The 16,879-nt window shown below is 41.7% G+C and overlaps 1 protein-coding gene across 1 annotated transcript in view; it reads left to right on the top strand.

The window, feature by feature from the left end:
- Positions 1-16,879, top strand: part of VPS53 (VPS53 subunit of GARP complex) — a 66,485-nt gene that overhangs the window by 17,465 nt on the left and 32,141 nt on the right. The window contains exons 5-12 of the mRNA XM_062592175.1: positions 2,743-2,829; positions 3,132-3,247; positions 4,370-4,489; positions 10,071-10,149; positions 11,442-11,585; positions 12,654-12,796; positions 13,454-13,595; positions 15,287-15,388. Coding sequence (XP_062448159.1) covers positions 2,743-2,829; positions 3,132-3,247; positions 4,370-4,489; positions 10,071-10,149; positions 11,442-11,585; positions 12,654-12,796; positions 13,454-13,595; positions 15,287-15,388 — 933 coding nt within the window. The remainder of the gene's footprint in view (positions 1-2,742; positions 2,830-3,131; positions 3,248-4,369; positions 4,490-10,070; positions 10,150-11,441; positions 11,586-12,653; positions 12,797-13,453; positions 13,596-15,286; positions 15,389-16,879) is intronic.

Here is a 16,879-nt window from a genome sequence, read left to right as displayed (position 1 = left end):
TTGGGTCAGTGTTTCCGTGGTGGTTTTAGGTGCGGCGTTCGCCCGCTGCGGCGCGTGTCTGCCCGAGAGCAGAGCAGCGAGCAGTAGGAACTCGCTCTTTGGGCGTGAACCAGTTTCTTCTAAAGAGCCTCTGCTGATTTTTGTCACAGTACTATTACTATTAAGTAGCACCTTGACCTGTTACAGATGTAGATGGAGTGTGATTCCTTAACAGTGAACAAAAGAGGAAACTGCTGTTATGTGGACAGCTAGAAATCCTCTTTGGGCCTGCTTTGGACCAATCTCTGAAAATAAATTATGGTGCAGTTACTTTGGAAAAGGCCCCTGTGTTCAGGTAGAGGATGCTTTATCTCATGTAGAAGATGGATAGCCCAGTTTACCTTGGTGGATAGGGATTTTAATGTAAAACTGCCCGAAGAACCGAGATGGAAATCCTTGCTCACTGTGTTGTTTACCCAGCTCTTGGTCTCTGAAGGCTGTTGAGAATGAACGACCTTCTGAGTTGAATATTGATGTTTAAAGTAGCAACTCATGCTGTCTTTCTTGGAAAACAGGTTAGAGGTGCTACCACCAGAGGGAAGGATTGTGGTGAATGGCTGAAGGTCTCACCACACAGCTTGGCGATCATGTGTCGGAAACGAGAGAGTTGCTGTGACTGTTGTCTGAGTCTGTATTTGAAAAACTTGATCTCTGTGGGAGAGGAGAGAGAGGAATCAGACCTGTTTCAGAAGGGCGAGCTAGCGTTGTGAATTTGGGAGTGATCCTGCTGGGTGTTCTGCGTTGGTCCATGTGCCGCATGGCTTGCAGGGCCTCCCTGGGCTTCCTACGGCCAATTCTCCGTAGCGTGTCTCCCAGTAGTTTTTTCACATGTATACAATCTGAGCAAACTTCTGTTCCCGAAAGTTGGCTTGAGGTGATCCAAATATTGAAGGAGTTCTGTGAGATTGCCTTGGCTTTGGGGATGGAGGAGGCTAGTTGAATAATGTCTCCTTTTGGAGACACTTTTTTGTGGGCTGGCTAAACCCTCTTTTCTTCTCAGAGAATTCAGCAGCTCTGACCTTTCTTGGGATCATGCAGAGAAATTAGCATTTAACAGTAGTGCTGAAGCAAAGGGAAACATTGCAGCTGGCATCTGTGAAGACCTTCAGGTTGAGGATTTTTCTTTTCCCCTACAGACCTATCCAAATCTCAGAATGTGCAGGGCATTTGCTGCTTGCTTAATAGTCCACTTGAGTAATCTGCCGCTTCCATGGTCTGGCACTCAGTACAGAGGCAGTAGTTAAATATGTTGAAAAGAGCATTTGGTTTTTATTTAATCCACATGCCTTTGAATGGAATACAACTATTCTAAATAGTGACTAGGCTGCAGCCAAATTAGAGGGAAGGTGGAGGTGTTCATTCCTAATATAGCTGTCCCTGTAGCACATTTAAATGTTCAGTTCATTTACTGAATATGCTATGTGATAGCTGTGTGACGCTGATAGATAAAGTGTTAACTTTCACATGATTCAAAAGATATTTCAGAGGAGACTTCCCCCCCCCCCCTCTGGAAAATGAATTATAAAATGTTTCCAACTTTTATACTTTTATTATAATGTAGCTATGTTCCAGCAAAACCTCCTGGCGGACAGTTTGCTATTAAATTTAACACATCTTCATTTGGAAATGTATTTGAAGGATTTTGTAGCTAGTATTGTAACCTTGGTCATGGGACTGGATATAAAAACAGAAGAATAGAAGCTTGCTTAACTGCAGGAAAGAAAGTGGAGCTGGAGATGAAATTATTGCCAGACTGAGAAGGCACAACATGTTGAGTTACTTCAGAGACCAGATTTTGGGTGTCTGATTTTGGACATGTGGCTCTGCTTGAGGCATCCATACGAAGCTCACACCGGTTGTGTGAGGTCAGAATACACTATGGTTGTTTAAGGGAGACCTGATGCCCCAAGAAACCTACAGAAAAATGGTACAAAAAGACAGGCCAGGTTTGCTTACTGTGCCCAGCTCTCTTGTGGATACTGCTTAACGTATGCACTCTGTTTTGTGCCTAGGAAGAATCACTCCCCTTAATCTGTAGGTAAAAGCCTGAATTGTCCATATCAAAGGAATCAATAAAACATGCATCACTTCTTTTTAGCAGGATGATGTCCTACTAATTCAGTGAAGTTTTGCCTATGTCACTTGGTTTGACTTTAGAAGAACTGCAGTGCCAAATTTGTAGATAAAAGTTCAACAACAAAAGAGCAGTTAAGAAGATGCATCTAATATCAGGACCAGTGATACAGTGTAGCTATTAGAAGTGAAAGTTGGAATAAACCAAAAACATACCATCATTAGGAAGTTTTTTCAGTGCTTGTCATAATGTAGAGGTTTTCTTTCCCTGTCTAAAGACATATTGATCAGTAGAAGTTTACCTTTTTTTCCTGCACTTAGAAATTTCGTACAGTAACCTTAAACTTGTTGATGTTTCAGTTCGTATCACATAGAAGTACTTTCTTAGAAAATATCGGTCAGATTTTCAGAGCATTATTGTAAAATGAATACTGAAACATTGGTCCACCCAGATTGAAATCCCAGTATAAAAGTATTAACATATTGGCTTTTGATGTGCTAACCATATTTTCTTTGTAACAGAGCAGCTCCCCTTCACTGCCCCAGTCCAGGTTGTTGAATGGAGCAACTGTATATTTCTTAAAAGGTGAAGGCTGAATGGATTCTTTCTACTCTTTGCTTCTTTTCTAGGCTCTAGAGGAAGCCCAGAAAGCAATTCAACAACTCTTTGGTAAAATTAAGGATATTAAAGACAAAGCTGAAAAATCAGAACAAATGGTGAGTAGCAGTTTCTTCCTAGCCTTGGAAAGAGACTGGCATGCTATTTTTGCTTCTAGCTTTCATTAGAAAGAAAGCATTTTTGTCTGTGGTACTACTGACTGATTGGTAATGGCTGTTGAATGTGTTGTAGATCGAAAAATCCAATAGTGTTTGTGGAACCTGTGTCCTTGTCCTTGTGTTAGCCTGGCTGTAGAGCTGTCATGTTTCTAGTCCCTAAGGGAGGAGAGAGCCCTTATCTCCTTAAAACATTGCTACTGTGGCTTGATATTTAACCAGACTCTTGTTTTTGCATTCCTTAGGTTAAAGAAATCACACGGGATATCAAGCAGCTAGATCATGCCAAGCGTCATCTGACCACTTCCATCACCACCCTCAATCACCTGCATATGCTGGCAGGGGGTGTGGATTCACTGGAGTAAGCATGTGTATTTTTAGTGATGTTTTAACACAACTGTCGAATTCTCTAGACCAGCTCTGAGTAGATTTGTAACAGCTGCTTGTTCTTCTGGAGGAAAGTTTGCTTGCAGACTGCAGTTGTGACTTTGGCCGATCCTTGCTCTATTACTCGAAGTGATGGGCAGCCTATAGCGTTTTGTCTAAGGGTTTGCAACATCAGTTGCTTAATTGTGGTGTTGATCATTGGTGATAAGAAATGTGTCTTACTTCATTAAAGAGTAATGCAATCCAGCATCCTCGTTAAGAATATGCTCTTCAAGGGTTTGGGGAGATTCTTGTCAGTCTTGGGTTTTAAACCAGAATGAAATCTCTTTTCAGAAAGGTCTGCTCTAGTCCTGAGAGGAATGAGTTCAGAGAAGCCTTACAGCTTGTAGTATGTATGGAGTTGAGGCCACATGTTCCCAATAGTCTTCTGTGTTTTTTAATGTGCTTGAGGAACACACTGGCTAAGGCAATCCGGTTTTTACATGTTGCATCTGTGAATTTGTAAGACACAGGCACAGACTGTTCTTGGATTGTAGTAAATTCTGCACGAACACTGGGTTGCTAAGTGTTTAGAATTAAATTTTACTTAAGCTGCTGTCTCCACTGGAATGAGCTAATGGATGAGGGAAAAAATAAACTTTTTTTCTCTCAGTTCCCTGCGAAAGTTATTAACAGAAAAGTTGAGGCTAATAGCTTTTCAGCATAATGATTCTGCTCCCCGTGAAGCTCTAACTCGCACTTTGTGTGTGATGACAAATGGCTTAATTCAGGTCGTTATAGTGGAAAAGCATTTGCTGCCTTTGGACCCATACTGGGAAGTGAATGCATTCAGTAGTTTACATATTCTTTGCCAAGTATTGCTTTTGACATTTATGTTTTTTGAAGCATTGTTAGATGTATGTTGGATTGGTTTATTTTAGCATCATTTGAATGAAATTGTAATGCTGTATTGGAATGTTAATGAAGAGTTGTGTATTTTAGAAAAATAAATGTCAATAGGGACTGGCATGATCCAGCAAGGATGAGGTAACCTTTGGAATTACCACCCAAGATTTTCAACAAACGTGCCTTTGTAAATCTCCAATTTCCTCTACAGGGCTATGACCAGGAGGAGACAATATGGAGAGGTTGCCAACCTCCTCCAAGGTGTCGTGAATGTGTTAGAGCACTTCAACAAATACATGGGGATTCCTCAGATTCGACAGCTTTCTGAAAGGTAAAATAATCAAATACTGAGCATTTACGTGCCTGCTGGGAAGGAAGGTTAGAAAATGCTTTATACGGAAGGAGTTCCACGGGAATGTAAAGCCTGGACATGGTCCTTTGAGCTTGTTTCCAGCCAAAACTGGTTAAAATTTGATGCATTTTGAGCAGTCTGTTCTGTTAAATAACAGCAGTTAATATGGATGTAATTCATAAATGTTCTGGACTTCTTGTTGACAGGCTTTTAATTTTACTTACCTAGAGTAATTTGTAGAAGTACAGATGTTTTCTAACTTTATCTTGGTGTACAAGTGTTTGTGGTAAACCCTGAGGTGGTACTTTCTGCTGCTTTCTTAACTTCTCAGTGAGATAGTCCAGCTGCCTGGCATGAAGCAGAAATATATGCATTTAACATAGTGGTGCTTGGGGCCACTTTCTGCCCAGACATGTGCCTTACTGCTATGAAATTGCATAGTAGGCTAAGGGTTGGATCTCTTTCTGACCTGCACCAAGAACTGTTCCATCTTGCCATGGGTTAGGCAGGCAGGATTTCTTATTGTGGACTTTCCACATTCAGATATTCCAAGCACCTTGAGCATCTTTTGTCAAAACTTGTACATAATGTCCAATTGTGCTGAGTTTTGAGGCTTGTAGTAACAAAGTCTTCCAAAATAACATGCAGCTTCCCTGACTGATTTAAAGCTTTGCGCTTGTAAAAACGTTTTTGAGCTTGTATAGCCCTGATTCTCTAGCACGGTTATCTATCTGAATTGGAGTTCAAGAAGAAAAGCCCACCGTTCTCCACAGTAGTAGATGAAGTCTCAGTGGTGCCTAAGCCACCAGATCTCCTAGGGTTTTGACTTCATTTGGGACTTGGCAGTTAGGTGCCAAGATCTAGAGCCTTCACGTTCAATGGGACATTGCTGTCCCTGGGGTGGGCTGGGAGCCCAAACCTATTTTTCCTGCTTTACAGCAGGCTTTATTTCCCTCATGCCACACACGTTATTTGCTCAACAGCCTGCAGTAGTGCTGAGCACAGCTCTGAGATGAAAGCAGCCTGTTGACATTAGGGGTGAACCTTCTTAATGGCTATGATATTTGATAGTGTTTCTTTTCAGCTTGATGTTTGAACACTGCAAATCTGTACTGCCATTCTCTTGATGTCTCGCATGACTTTGCTCATTACAGAGGTACTTGAAGGAGCCTTCCAAGCCCAGTAGTTGGTGGTTTTTTTTTTTGGTAATTCCCTTTGCTAAGACAGCAGCTGGCTGCCTGTGCTGTTGAAACCGTGTTCGAGTGTTTGTAGTTTTCATGTAAATCTACTGGACTTTATTGTATAGATACCTAGTCCAGAAAACCCAGATGGAATCTACGAGACTGAGGTAGAGAAAGATCCACCCTAAATCCAGGGGGAGATAGGAGGCCTTTGATTTAACAAAGCACTTGACCGTAAGCCTTCGCTTAAATGAACATGAATGTTAAAGAGATACAAATATATGCCAGTGCTTTTCTGCACATAGGTTGTTGTCTGTTCCAGTCCTTCCGCTCAGAACTCCTTTCACTTTCTTCTGGATTTGTAGTGCCCTGGGCAGAAGTCTGCTGGCACTGGGCATTTAACAGCCGTGTATAGTTTAAGCCGCAGGCCAGAATTCTGGTGGTTTTTCCCTTTCTAATGGAAGATTATTCACTACTTTTGTAGTTGCTGATAATTAGAAAAAACTTCATGCTGCTGCTAAAAGGCACAATGGTATCAAGTCACGCTAGAGAGCCTGGCAGGAATGTGGAAGAAAACTCCCTTTGTTTTAATCTCGCTCCAAGATAAGGATCTGAAGCTCCGAGTCTTTCTCCTATTTTTAGATTTGCCTCTGTTGGATTTTCCTTCCAGTGTTTACAGAGTGAGAGTTGCACCATCTGGTAGTGATAGAAGTGGCTGTTTTGTGGGGTGAAAGGAGAGCTACACCCAATATGTTGCTAGGATCTCTTTACTACTTTGACATCCAGGCAGCAAATTACTCCAGGGAGCTTTACTGTGCTGTAATATCTGCTTTGGACTTTGACTACACATGTACCTATTAGAGCACAATTTGAAGTTGACTTTTTCTCTCTTTGCTTGAAAATACTGTCATGATTTATGAAACATCAAAGGAAGTTTGCCTGACTTCTTTAGTACTATTTTTATACTGTTACATTGCTGGGGTTTATATCATCATGACTTTAGTTTAATAACACAGCTGAAGCCTCTTGGACATTTGCAAAAGCAAGAAATGCTTCTTTATATAAGTAGATTTTGGTGAAGATGAGGGGCAGTAACTGACATCTATTAAATACATGGCTGGATGAGCAGATTTTCTTGCTTTCCTTATTAAAGAGTCTCTCTTTCTTAGTGTGAATGGATTGAAGTCAAATATGAATGGGAAACCATGGGAAAGAAAAGTGCCTGCCTAGTGCTGGTGAATGTAATCACTGTCACATGGTGTTTAATTTAGGTTCCTACTTCTTGATGCTGTGAAAACTAATGATGTGTTTTAAATATTGCTTTCCACCTGCCCTGTCCCTTGGGAAATAATCAAACTTTTTGTATTTGGAGAGTTGACTGGACCCTCAATTACTTGGGTTCTTGTACTGATGCTCCTGATGTAAAAATGTCACAATTCAGATCCAAGTGCAGATATCTTTCTAGTTATATTCCTAAACCAACTTCTAATCTGGAGCATTGGAAGGTGTTTGTTGTAGTTAATAGTGATATTTTATGTCTTATTTCTGTTCTGTTTTCTGTCTCTGGAGAGAGTTTTCAATCAGTGGTCACAAACTCATCCATGAAAGAGGTCTGAAAAGCCTACCAGATAGTGGGGGAAAAAAGCCTGGAAAGTATTTAGAAGATAATTGTAAGTTTACTGCAGTAAAAAAAGGCTAGCTCAGCCCCTTTTTATCTCAGTAGACTTCCAGGCCTAGTTTAAGATTTCTGGTAGCTTTGGCTAAAGGAATTGTGGTTTCTAGCAATTTATTGTCATTTGGAACAGCAGTGTGTGGTGTAGTTTTGTTTGGTTGGGCTTTTTGTTTAAGGTTGAGCGAGTGAGTTTGTTTGCTCTTTAAGGTGAAGGCAAGCCAGAGAAAAGTCATTAATCCTCACGAGTGCGAAGGTGGTGGTGTGTTCCTGCCGCCTGGAGCCAGGCTGGCCGCTGGGTCGCCCAGCACGCTGCCGGCAGCGTCTGGTCAGGGAGAGACAGCTGGATAACACTGACCCAAGAAGAGATCCTAAATCTGTTGCAGACCAAGAGTGAGATTGCTGAGACTTTGTGCGTTACTCACTTTTGGCAACTAGTGAAACACACGCTTTACTATGCACGCACCCAGCTGGTCCTTGGTGGCGGATACAAGTGAAGGAAGCCTTGGGATCAAGGCTCCAGGCTCTGCAATTCCCATTTCCCTAGTGTGAGGATTATTTTGAATTGAAAGGCTCAGAGCTTTCCATGGGGAGCAATAATCTCTAGTGGTTAAGCAAGTGCCTTCCTGTGTTCTCTAACACAATCTCTCTGCAAAGAATGTGGCATAAAAACTTCTATGTTTCTGAGTGCCTGTTAGTGGAAAGAAAAAAAAAACGTTTGTACCTGTGTGGGCTTATACAAAAAGTGATAATTACTGGGAGGGCAGTGAGGCACGCTCTGGTTGCTCACACATGCCTAAATCTTGGACTGCTTTGATTTCTCTGCCTGCCCTATCCATAAGAAATGTAAAAAATGCTAAAACCAGTTTTCCTTGTTTGTTTTTGAGATGTATGTGCATGATTAAATACATATACACACATATATATTTTAACACCTCAACTTAACAAGGCATTTGTGCAAGTTTCTTAATTTAAGGATATGAGAACCTCCATTAAGAATATCTGTAAGTACTTTTCTGAATCAGAGCCTAAAATAACAAAGTCTGTGGACAGGGCTTTTAACTGCTTGATGGGGCCTCTTTTACGTTTGTTGAATCCTTAGGAATCTGGCTGTTCTTTCATTACTTTCACTGTACTTTGCTCTGCAGCTGCTTTCAAATGGGAAGGTTACTGCAGATTTTCCTATATAAGGAAATAAGTACCAGGGCTAATAGTTTCACTTGTTTATATAATCTCATTCATTTATGTGGCTCCTGATACCAAAGACTTTTTGTTTCTTGACTATTTAAAAGATGCTATTTTTTTTCCAGTCCACATTCAGTGTGTTTTTTTTTCCTTTTTTTGTTTTTTTTTGATGGTGGAGGGGTTTGGTTCTGTGGTGCTTTCTGACGTGAGTTACTTGTGCGGCTTAAGCAGGATTATACCTGTTGGGGCTGCTAGGATGGGCTTCTTGCTTAAATTTCCAACTCCTCCTTTCTCAACGTATTAGTGAATCCCTTCTATTTTACAGTTAGATATGCAGGTATTAATTGTGCTCTATACCTGGAAGGCTCTATAAGCCTTCAAACATTCTTGTGAAGCAGAGAGCTTAAGTGAGAATTATGTTTGACATTGCAGGCAGGAAAGTTTTCAAGCAAAATCACCGTAAATCCTGCGTAATGCAGGTCATACGTACAGTTAAATCACAAGTATTATGTTATATTTTAACCCTAACTTTTAAAGGAATAGAATCTTCTGCTTTTGGCACCATTAAAGAATCCAGTCTGTTCTCCAACATTGTCAGATTGTCTGGTAGTGTTTCTGCCACTAATGGATCTGACATGGGAAGATTAAAGAAATATATCATTTTGATAAAGTTGAGTCTTAAATATGCAAATTCTTCACTTGCCTACCCCTGTTCTTTACAAACATCTTCATAAAAGTAAATGTACCCTTTCTAACATATCAGTCTCTCTGGAAAAATGCACTGCTTTGAATAATCAATTTAGTCATTAAAGTGTTTCCAGTATAATAAAAAGTGATGGAAGAATTCAAGGTCTACAGAGGAATATAAGTGCCTAGCTATTTATTTTGGCTCTCTCTAGTATGTGTAGGCATTTCCATTTCCCTGGAAGTATCAGTTAAGGCATATTGACTTTTATTTCTGGAAATTACTTAGCTGAGAGAATAAAGCTTCCAAAGAGCAAGATTGTGGTCTGTTCAGACTTTTTCACCCATTTCATACCTTTGCTCTTTTATGCTGCTTAAGACATAAAGAATTTATAGTATATGACCACAGCCAAGCAGTATTCACATGGATGCACTTAAAAGTAGGTCAGTGCACCTGGAATTGTGAAAAATTCACAGTGAGGATTGAGACACTATGAAGCTTTTTTGTTAGAAAGATACTTCTGATAAATTGTGTTCAATACAGAGATGTAAAGATTTGCAATGAATTGATCACACTGGCATCAAAGGGATGGTGGTGATTCTTCAGCTGAGGAACTGGCTCTTACTGAAATACTAACTTTTGCAGCAGGGTCTTAATGTGTGGGGTTTTTTTTCCCCTTAGCTTGCTTTTTTCTTAAAAAAAAAAAAAAAAGAAAAAGAAAAAAGAGAAAAACATAAGGTAACTATTAGGATTGAAGTCCATTTTGTAGTTATGTTTGCAGAAAACAAACCAAAAACATTGTACCACCAACAAAGTCATTATTTCCTATTTCTTCACTAGAGTGAAGGCAGCACAAAATGAGTTAGGACAGCAGATCCTGGCTGACTTTGAAGAAGCCTTTCCTTCACAAGGTACAAAGGTAAAGAGCTGATTTTCCCCTATTCCATCCCTTGAACAGTGGTGCTGAAGTTAGCTATCAGATGTAATTGTCACTTGCTTTTATCTCATTTTACTTCTACATTTAATCTGCTTCTGTTTCAGGAGTTACTTTAGAAAGCAAACAAATCTCCCAAGCTGTAGGGTGATGTGTATAACATTTCTCCCTGTTTCCTTCTGAATGCGTGAGGGAAATGACACCCTTCCGCTCGTGCTGCGTTTGAGGTCTGCTTGGGAAGCATTGTTATGCTGACCATTTTGTCCAGATGGAGGAAAGCACTGGTTAATGTGACCATGTCACAGCGACTTTCGAAGCTGGTCTGTTGTTTGAACACGTTTATGGCAGTAAGGCCTGCAAGCCGGTCAAGGAACACAGCGGGCATTGCGTGTACAGCCCCTGCACCCCGAGCGCCTGACCCAGGTGGTTCTTGCCCGTGTTGCTGCTTATTTGTCAGATGCAAAAGATGCATTTAGGAGAAGCGGAAATTGAATTTAGGGAAAGCCAAGTGCAGGCTGTTTCATGACATGCTGTCACCAAGTCTGCTGGGGCCTGTTGTCCCTGTGTTATACAGACAGCACAGCTATAAGCCTGAGCTAGGATTAAGGTACAAAATATGCTTTGCCTTTGGGAGCAATTCACAGGTTAGCCAAATAATGCATCTGAGTACTTGCAAAGGGTACAGTCTTCATAAAACTAACAAAAGTGCAGAAAAGAGAAATGTTTGGAGCAGTTCCCTGGTAAAGAGCAAATCTGTGCCCACATGAAGGAGCTTCAAAAGAGTGTTTTTTTTAAATGCTTCTAAACTATATTTTCTGTATTCTCCACTGATGTAGTGTTATGGGCTAGTACAGATCAGCATCAGATGCTAACCTATATGTTGCAACTTGATCAGCTCTGGACTGCTTTTTTTCCATTAGTTTGGCCTTCAATTCTACAGGAAAATTTTCTTGTCCTACTTGCCAATCACTTCTCTTGGCTGTTCTTCAGAACATCTAGACTAGTGGAAGGCTTTGCAGAAATCATGGGTCAGTGACCCTTTTCTGTAGAAGGAGCTGGCTGCACTTCTGCAGGTTGGTCACTTCCTGGCTGTGGAGCCACACAACTTTACTGCCTGTGCTAAGGAGGGAGCTCAATTGTTTGTCTAATAGCAGAAAGCATCAAAAAGAAAAGTATTGGGAAAGGGTAAAAACAAGATAACCCTGGATGCAGTACAACTTACAATCACCCCTTTGGCTGTTTAACTTTAAACCGTTTCTTCCTGTTTATTTTGACAGAGGCCTGGTGGACCCAGCAATGTCCTGCGTGATGCATGTTTAGTTGCCAATGTCCTAGATCCCAGAATCAAACAGGAAATCATCAAGAAATTTATTAAGCAACACCTCTCAGAGTATTTGGTCCTTTTCCAGGAAAACCAAGATGTAAGGAAAACATAGCAAGCCAGATTTGGATTTTGCATTTTGCTCTGGTAGTATGTACAAACCTCACACTTCCCCAACTTCCTCTGGTACTGTGTTCCTAACCTGGGGGCTTGGAGGCTGCGACTTGCTGGTGTGCTGGTGACTGGCTGATGAATTTGGAGGCAACGTGGTCTCCTGCTGGGATTATTTCCACCTTCCTTAGAGCTCAGATTCATAGATCAGCTTTGGAAAAGTTTTTCCCCTACTGTAACAAATGAATTCAAATTAGACGTATATTTTCTAACTTGTAAAGGGTTGAGAACTGATTGTTGCAACTCCCCTTTTACCAAACATTAAAAAAGGTGGGTGAGGGGGTGGGAGGGAACATGTCTAGTAAGTGGAACAGTCTGTGTAGATAATCTTTAAAATTCTTGTCTTGATGCTAACATTTCTTAATAATATAATCTTCTCAGATTTATGAAAGAATGTTTTGAATCAAAGATGTTTTTTAACTATTGAATTTTGATAGTTTATGACAGAGGAAAAACTCTAAAATGCTTCATTTAAAATAACATTTTTTTTCAGGAAAGTTCTTTGATCTTTTTGCTTTTTTGAGTAAAAAGTACGAATGTTTTGCGGGGAGGAGGTGATCCCACTCTGCTCTTGTAGTAAGGATTCTGGTTTATAGTGACACAAACCCTGGAGTCTGAAAACCAATTGAACATGAAAATCCAGGAATTCCTGACTTCTGATCCCAGTGCTCACCTTAACTTCTCTATCTGCAAAATAAATGGTGGGATTGAATAAATCATTGGATTTAGTTTTCAATAGTACCTACATGATTTAGAAGTGCTGTCTTCCTTATTTTTAACAGAACTTGCTCTCTACATTCATATAAGGCAGAATTTTTCAGTCTAGCTTAAGTATTTTGAAGAATGACTGTTAGTATTCAAAGTATTATTAATATTGGTCAAGTTAAGTTGATTGATAGCCCAATTTCCTCTCTGAAGCAACTGCAGGAAAATTAAGTGGTCAGGCTGCATGTTAGCAGCTGCTGCTCTTGAGGATGTTGTTCTCCATGGTATTCAGGTCGCCTGGCTGGATAAGATCGACAGGCGCTACGCTTGGATAAAACGCCAGCTGGTGGACTACGAGGAGAAGTATGGGCGCATGTTCCCCCAGGAGTGGTGCATGACGGAGCGTATCGCGGTGGAGTTCTGTCACGTCACAAGGTGAGCGCGTATGGGTAACCCGCAACGCTTTCCGGCATCACCTGCCTTAAAAGATTGGCCTCTCTTTTTGCCAAGTCAATCACGTACACAAAGGACTTTAAAGACCATCTCCAAATATTTGTATAGCTTGTTTGCGTTTTAAAACGACAACAAAAAGTGAAAATCCTAAGAAGTAGCCTTGAAACTGTATTTATTGTCGAGGGAGTGAGACAAAGTGGAAATGAATGTTAGTTTGGCAGAGGTAAGAATCAATAATAATAAAGGCTGAATGAGAAAGCACGAGCTGACTGCTGTGACTGCCCCAGGCCAGCCTCTTTGAAAGGCAGATGTAGGGGATGAGAGGAAATGCTAGCCAGAGTCCCAGGAGCACCGTTACCTGTGTTCTGGAATACCACTGGCTTTTCTAGCTGGACTGGTGGAGGGGATGTTTGGAGACAAAGCTCTAAACAACTGTGGTTATGTATTTGAGTGTGACCTACAAGGCAGTTTTGTAGTTGAGTGAGAGGAGCTTAGGAATTATCTTGAATTTTGTGCTGAAAGTGTCTCTCTAGATACTAGACTGAACTACAACCTCTTCATATGCACACAGGTGACTGTTTCCATCAGGAAAACTACATTTGTCTTTTTTTTTTTCTCCCCCCCCTACCCCCTTTTCAGGACAGAGCTCGCTAAGATAATGCGCACAAGAGCGAAGGAGATTGAGGTGAAATTGCTTTTGTTTGCAATTCAGAGGACAACCAACTTTGAAGGACTGCTGGCTAAACGCTTCTCAGGTTGCACTCTGGCTGATGGGACAGTGGTAAGGGGATTTCTAAAGAGCAGTCCTTTGGTCCCTAACTTTTGGAGGAGAAAAAAGCCTTTTCTTATACCTAGATATGGTAATAGGAGACTGAAAAGCATGCCTGCTGCAGTCTTTGCTGCTAGGAAAATTCTGACTTGCCCCAGCATAGCACGTTAAGTGTGTCTGTACTCAGTGAGTTATAGTTGAGCAAAGGGATTCTTGAGCATGCAGAGTGTGGTAGATGGGAGGCTTTAGGGCTCACGAGGGCTGGTTGTATAGTTTCACTTCTGGGCACTGTTACTTGCAGCTGAAGCCACTTTGGGATGGAGAACTGCAAAGTAATTATGGCACAGTGATTGCATTATAACAGTTGTTCTCTGCATGCTGATGACACTTACAACCAGAAATTCCCCTTTCTGTTTGTTTCTGGTTACCACCTGGTACCAACTTTCCACCCCACGTTGTCTGTTAGGATAGTCTTACTTGCAGGGGTGCTGATAGCTTCCGCTTTCAGTATCTCGTTCAGTAGACTGTAAAGGCAGAGCCAAGAGAAACAGCTCACTGAGTATCTCTGGGGGTCATCTCTGTGCTTTTTCTGCCTGAAATCTCAGCCAAGTGCTCTGCCAGCCAAATGCCCTGGGAGCGCAGAATCCACGTGTGGCTCATGAGCCACTGGCTTGAGGTTCACTGCTCTGTCCAGCTCGTGTCTTGAAACTTACTTAGATATGATAATTCAACCTACCAGGCAAGCCTGGTGGACCTGTTAGTAATTTGCTGTGGATCATCGGTTGGTGCCACTAATTAAAAACGGAAGTCCTGTGAGATTTTCCTCCTGGCTGAATTTGAGCACTCTCAAGAAAATGGCTTAATTTTTCTGACAAATTTCATACGAAGTTTTCAGCTTTAGTTGGCTTCTCTGGATTGTTTTTATCCCTTTGGAGAAGATAGAAACAGAGCTGAGAGAAAAAGGGGAGTGTATGGCTTGAAATAAAGAAAATTCTCCCTGCTCTCCTTTCTAATCTGCCTAGAAACTGTAAAGCCCTGGATGCAGTCATCTGACCTCTTTTAAACACAGAATGAAGCCAATAATTATAAATGAGTATCCAGAGAGTGCACAGTGGGGACAAGCAGTCTGGCAGGAGCAATAATGCAGGATTTATTGCAGCAGCACAGTTTTTGAGCCTGCAGTTGAAGGTTGTGTTAGCAGTCCTCCAGTTAAGCCTCATCTTTCTAAAGGGTTTAGGGTTGACTCATGTCAGCATCTCCTGAACAAGATGTCAGTACTCTGCTGCTTCTCCTTGAGCCTTTGGTACCCTTTCAGGCTCTGTGTCTAACAGCAGATGAAGCAGCAAGCATGGTTGGGAGCCCTGATGGTCCTCTCAGAGGAGATGCCACATTCTGGAGTGAGGCATTTGAGAGGATAGGGATTTGACGTTAGTCAGAATGCCCCTTTGAGAGACAGCACAGGCAGAATGGGTGAGTGCAGGCACAGGAACAGTGGGAGGAAGCAGACTGGCCCTGGAGTGGAAGGGACTGTGCTTCAGTCTTGATTGAGTGGCACCACGTGGCCCTCTGCCTCCTCCTCTTTGCTTGGAGGAGACAAACTGCTGTACAGTGCTTTGAAAGGCTCAGTAAAACAAAACATGCAGCTGTGTGTGAGAAGGTACAAAAGAGACTGTTTTGCAGTGAACTTTCTCTTTTTAAAACAGAAAAAAACAGAAGTACCACCTCCTTCTACCAACCCATTTCTGGAGGATGAAACTGGAACGGAGGCAGATGAGATTGTGATTGAGAAAAGTGATATGGACAGAGTAAGTCTTAAATTCTTGAGTCCTCAATGAGGCAGTCACCGTCATCTCCATAGCATGCTTCATCTGTTATCTCTGCAGTGCAGGCGACACTGAACCACTTGTAAAAGCACTGGCTGTCCAAATGTTATAGCGAATAGTAAGCACTGGTATTTTAATTGGCACCAATATCAAAGCCTGCAAGCCCCATATTTCACTCATCAAACTGATGCTTTCTGAGTGCTCGGGCGTAAGTTGTTTGGACCTGTTACTGTTTGGTGAGTCTACATCCATTTACAGACTGTATGACCAGTGCCATAGATACCGCTCAGATCCCCACACCTGGAGGTTTTTGTAGGATGGTAGCTCTCAGTTGGCACTGGTTTGGCGCAATGCGTCTTCAGTAGATTTATACATGAGTAGGACAGCCCTCTGCCTTCCACCCATAGCAGAAGTCTCAGCAGAACTATCAAGCCAAATTTTGCTCCTTCTATTAAAATATGACTTGGAGAGGTAGTATTGGTTGGACTTTCTCAGCAATCTAGAAGACTGATATTGAGAACCTGGGGAGTTACATGCTTTTTTGCGAAAAACTTGGTTTCTACTATATGTTGTGGCTGGAAAAAGGTTGGCCCTGATGCCCTGATTTGACATGAGGAACTGACCATCCTGGTGAAAGTCAGGAATGCTAGCAAGCAGGTGAAGAGATGAGAAGCAAAACTGTGGGCTGTTTTAATGTTTTTAATGAATAGTAGAATCCGCTGCCCTGGCGAGAAACAGTTCAGTGCTCCTATGAAAGGAGCTTCTTTGCTCCCTGTAGGTAAGGAGGCTAGTTTTCTTCCTGATGTGAAGGCTGCACCCAATCTGTTTGGGCTATTCTGTGAAATGCAGTCTGAGGAGAGGCTTTCCTTGTGTCAATACCCACATCTCAGTGCTAGGATCTGCTGCAAGAGTGACTGCCCCACAGACCCCTGTCTTGCAGATGCCTGCTTGGAAGCCTCAACCTTTAGGTGCCACTACTTCTCTTTCAAAGTGTCATCAGTTGGTGACTAGTGCTGGAGGCCTGATCATCATCTGCATTCACTGGCAAGACGGAAAAGGAGGGGTTACAGATGAACAGTTCTGGTTGGTAGAGCACTTCTAAGACTCTAGTCTTGAATTCTCTGAGATTTCAGGACACTTGCAAGTGTAAGAGGGAGCATAGGAATAAGGGGGGAGAATTCATGTTAAACAGAACCTCTTTTAGTGATCCTAGCTGTTAGATTTAATCTGTTTACTTTGGATAGTAATGAAAGGAAACTGGGCCAGCTGCAGACCTCCTTACTGTGACAACAGTAACCTTTTATTATTTCCATCAAACTCGAGGAGGAAATAGTTTAAACATCTGCAGCTTTTGGACAGGATTGCACACTCAAACACAGCTTTACTGCTACTGTTAAAAGATTTAGTAGTCTCTCTAGCAGACGTGCTGGGAGCGGCATGATGCAAAGACCCACACGCACTCACAGAAATGCA

The sequence above is a fragment of the Rhea pennata genome, chromosome 20 (assembly GCF_028389875.1).
Source record: "Rhea pennata isolate bPtePen1 chromosome 20, bPtePen1.pri, whole genome shotgun sequence".
NCBI lineage: Eukaryota > Metazoa > Chordata > Aves > Rheiformes > Rheidae > Rhea > Rhea pennata.
This window is presented reverse-complemented; position numbering and strand designations above follow the sequence as displayed.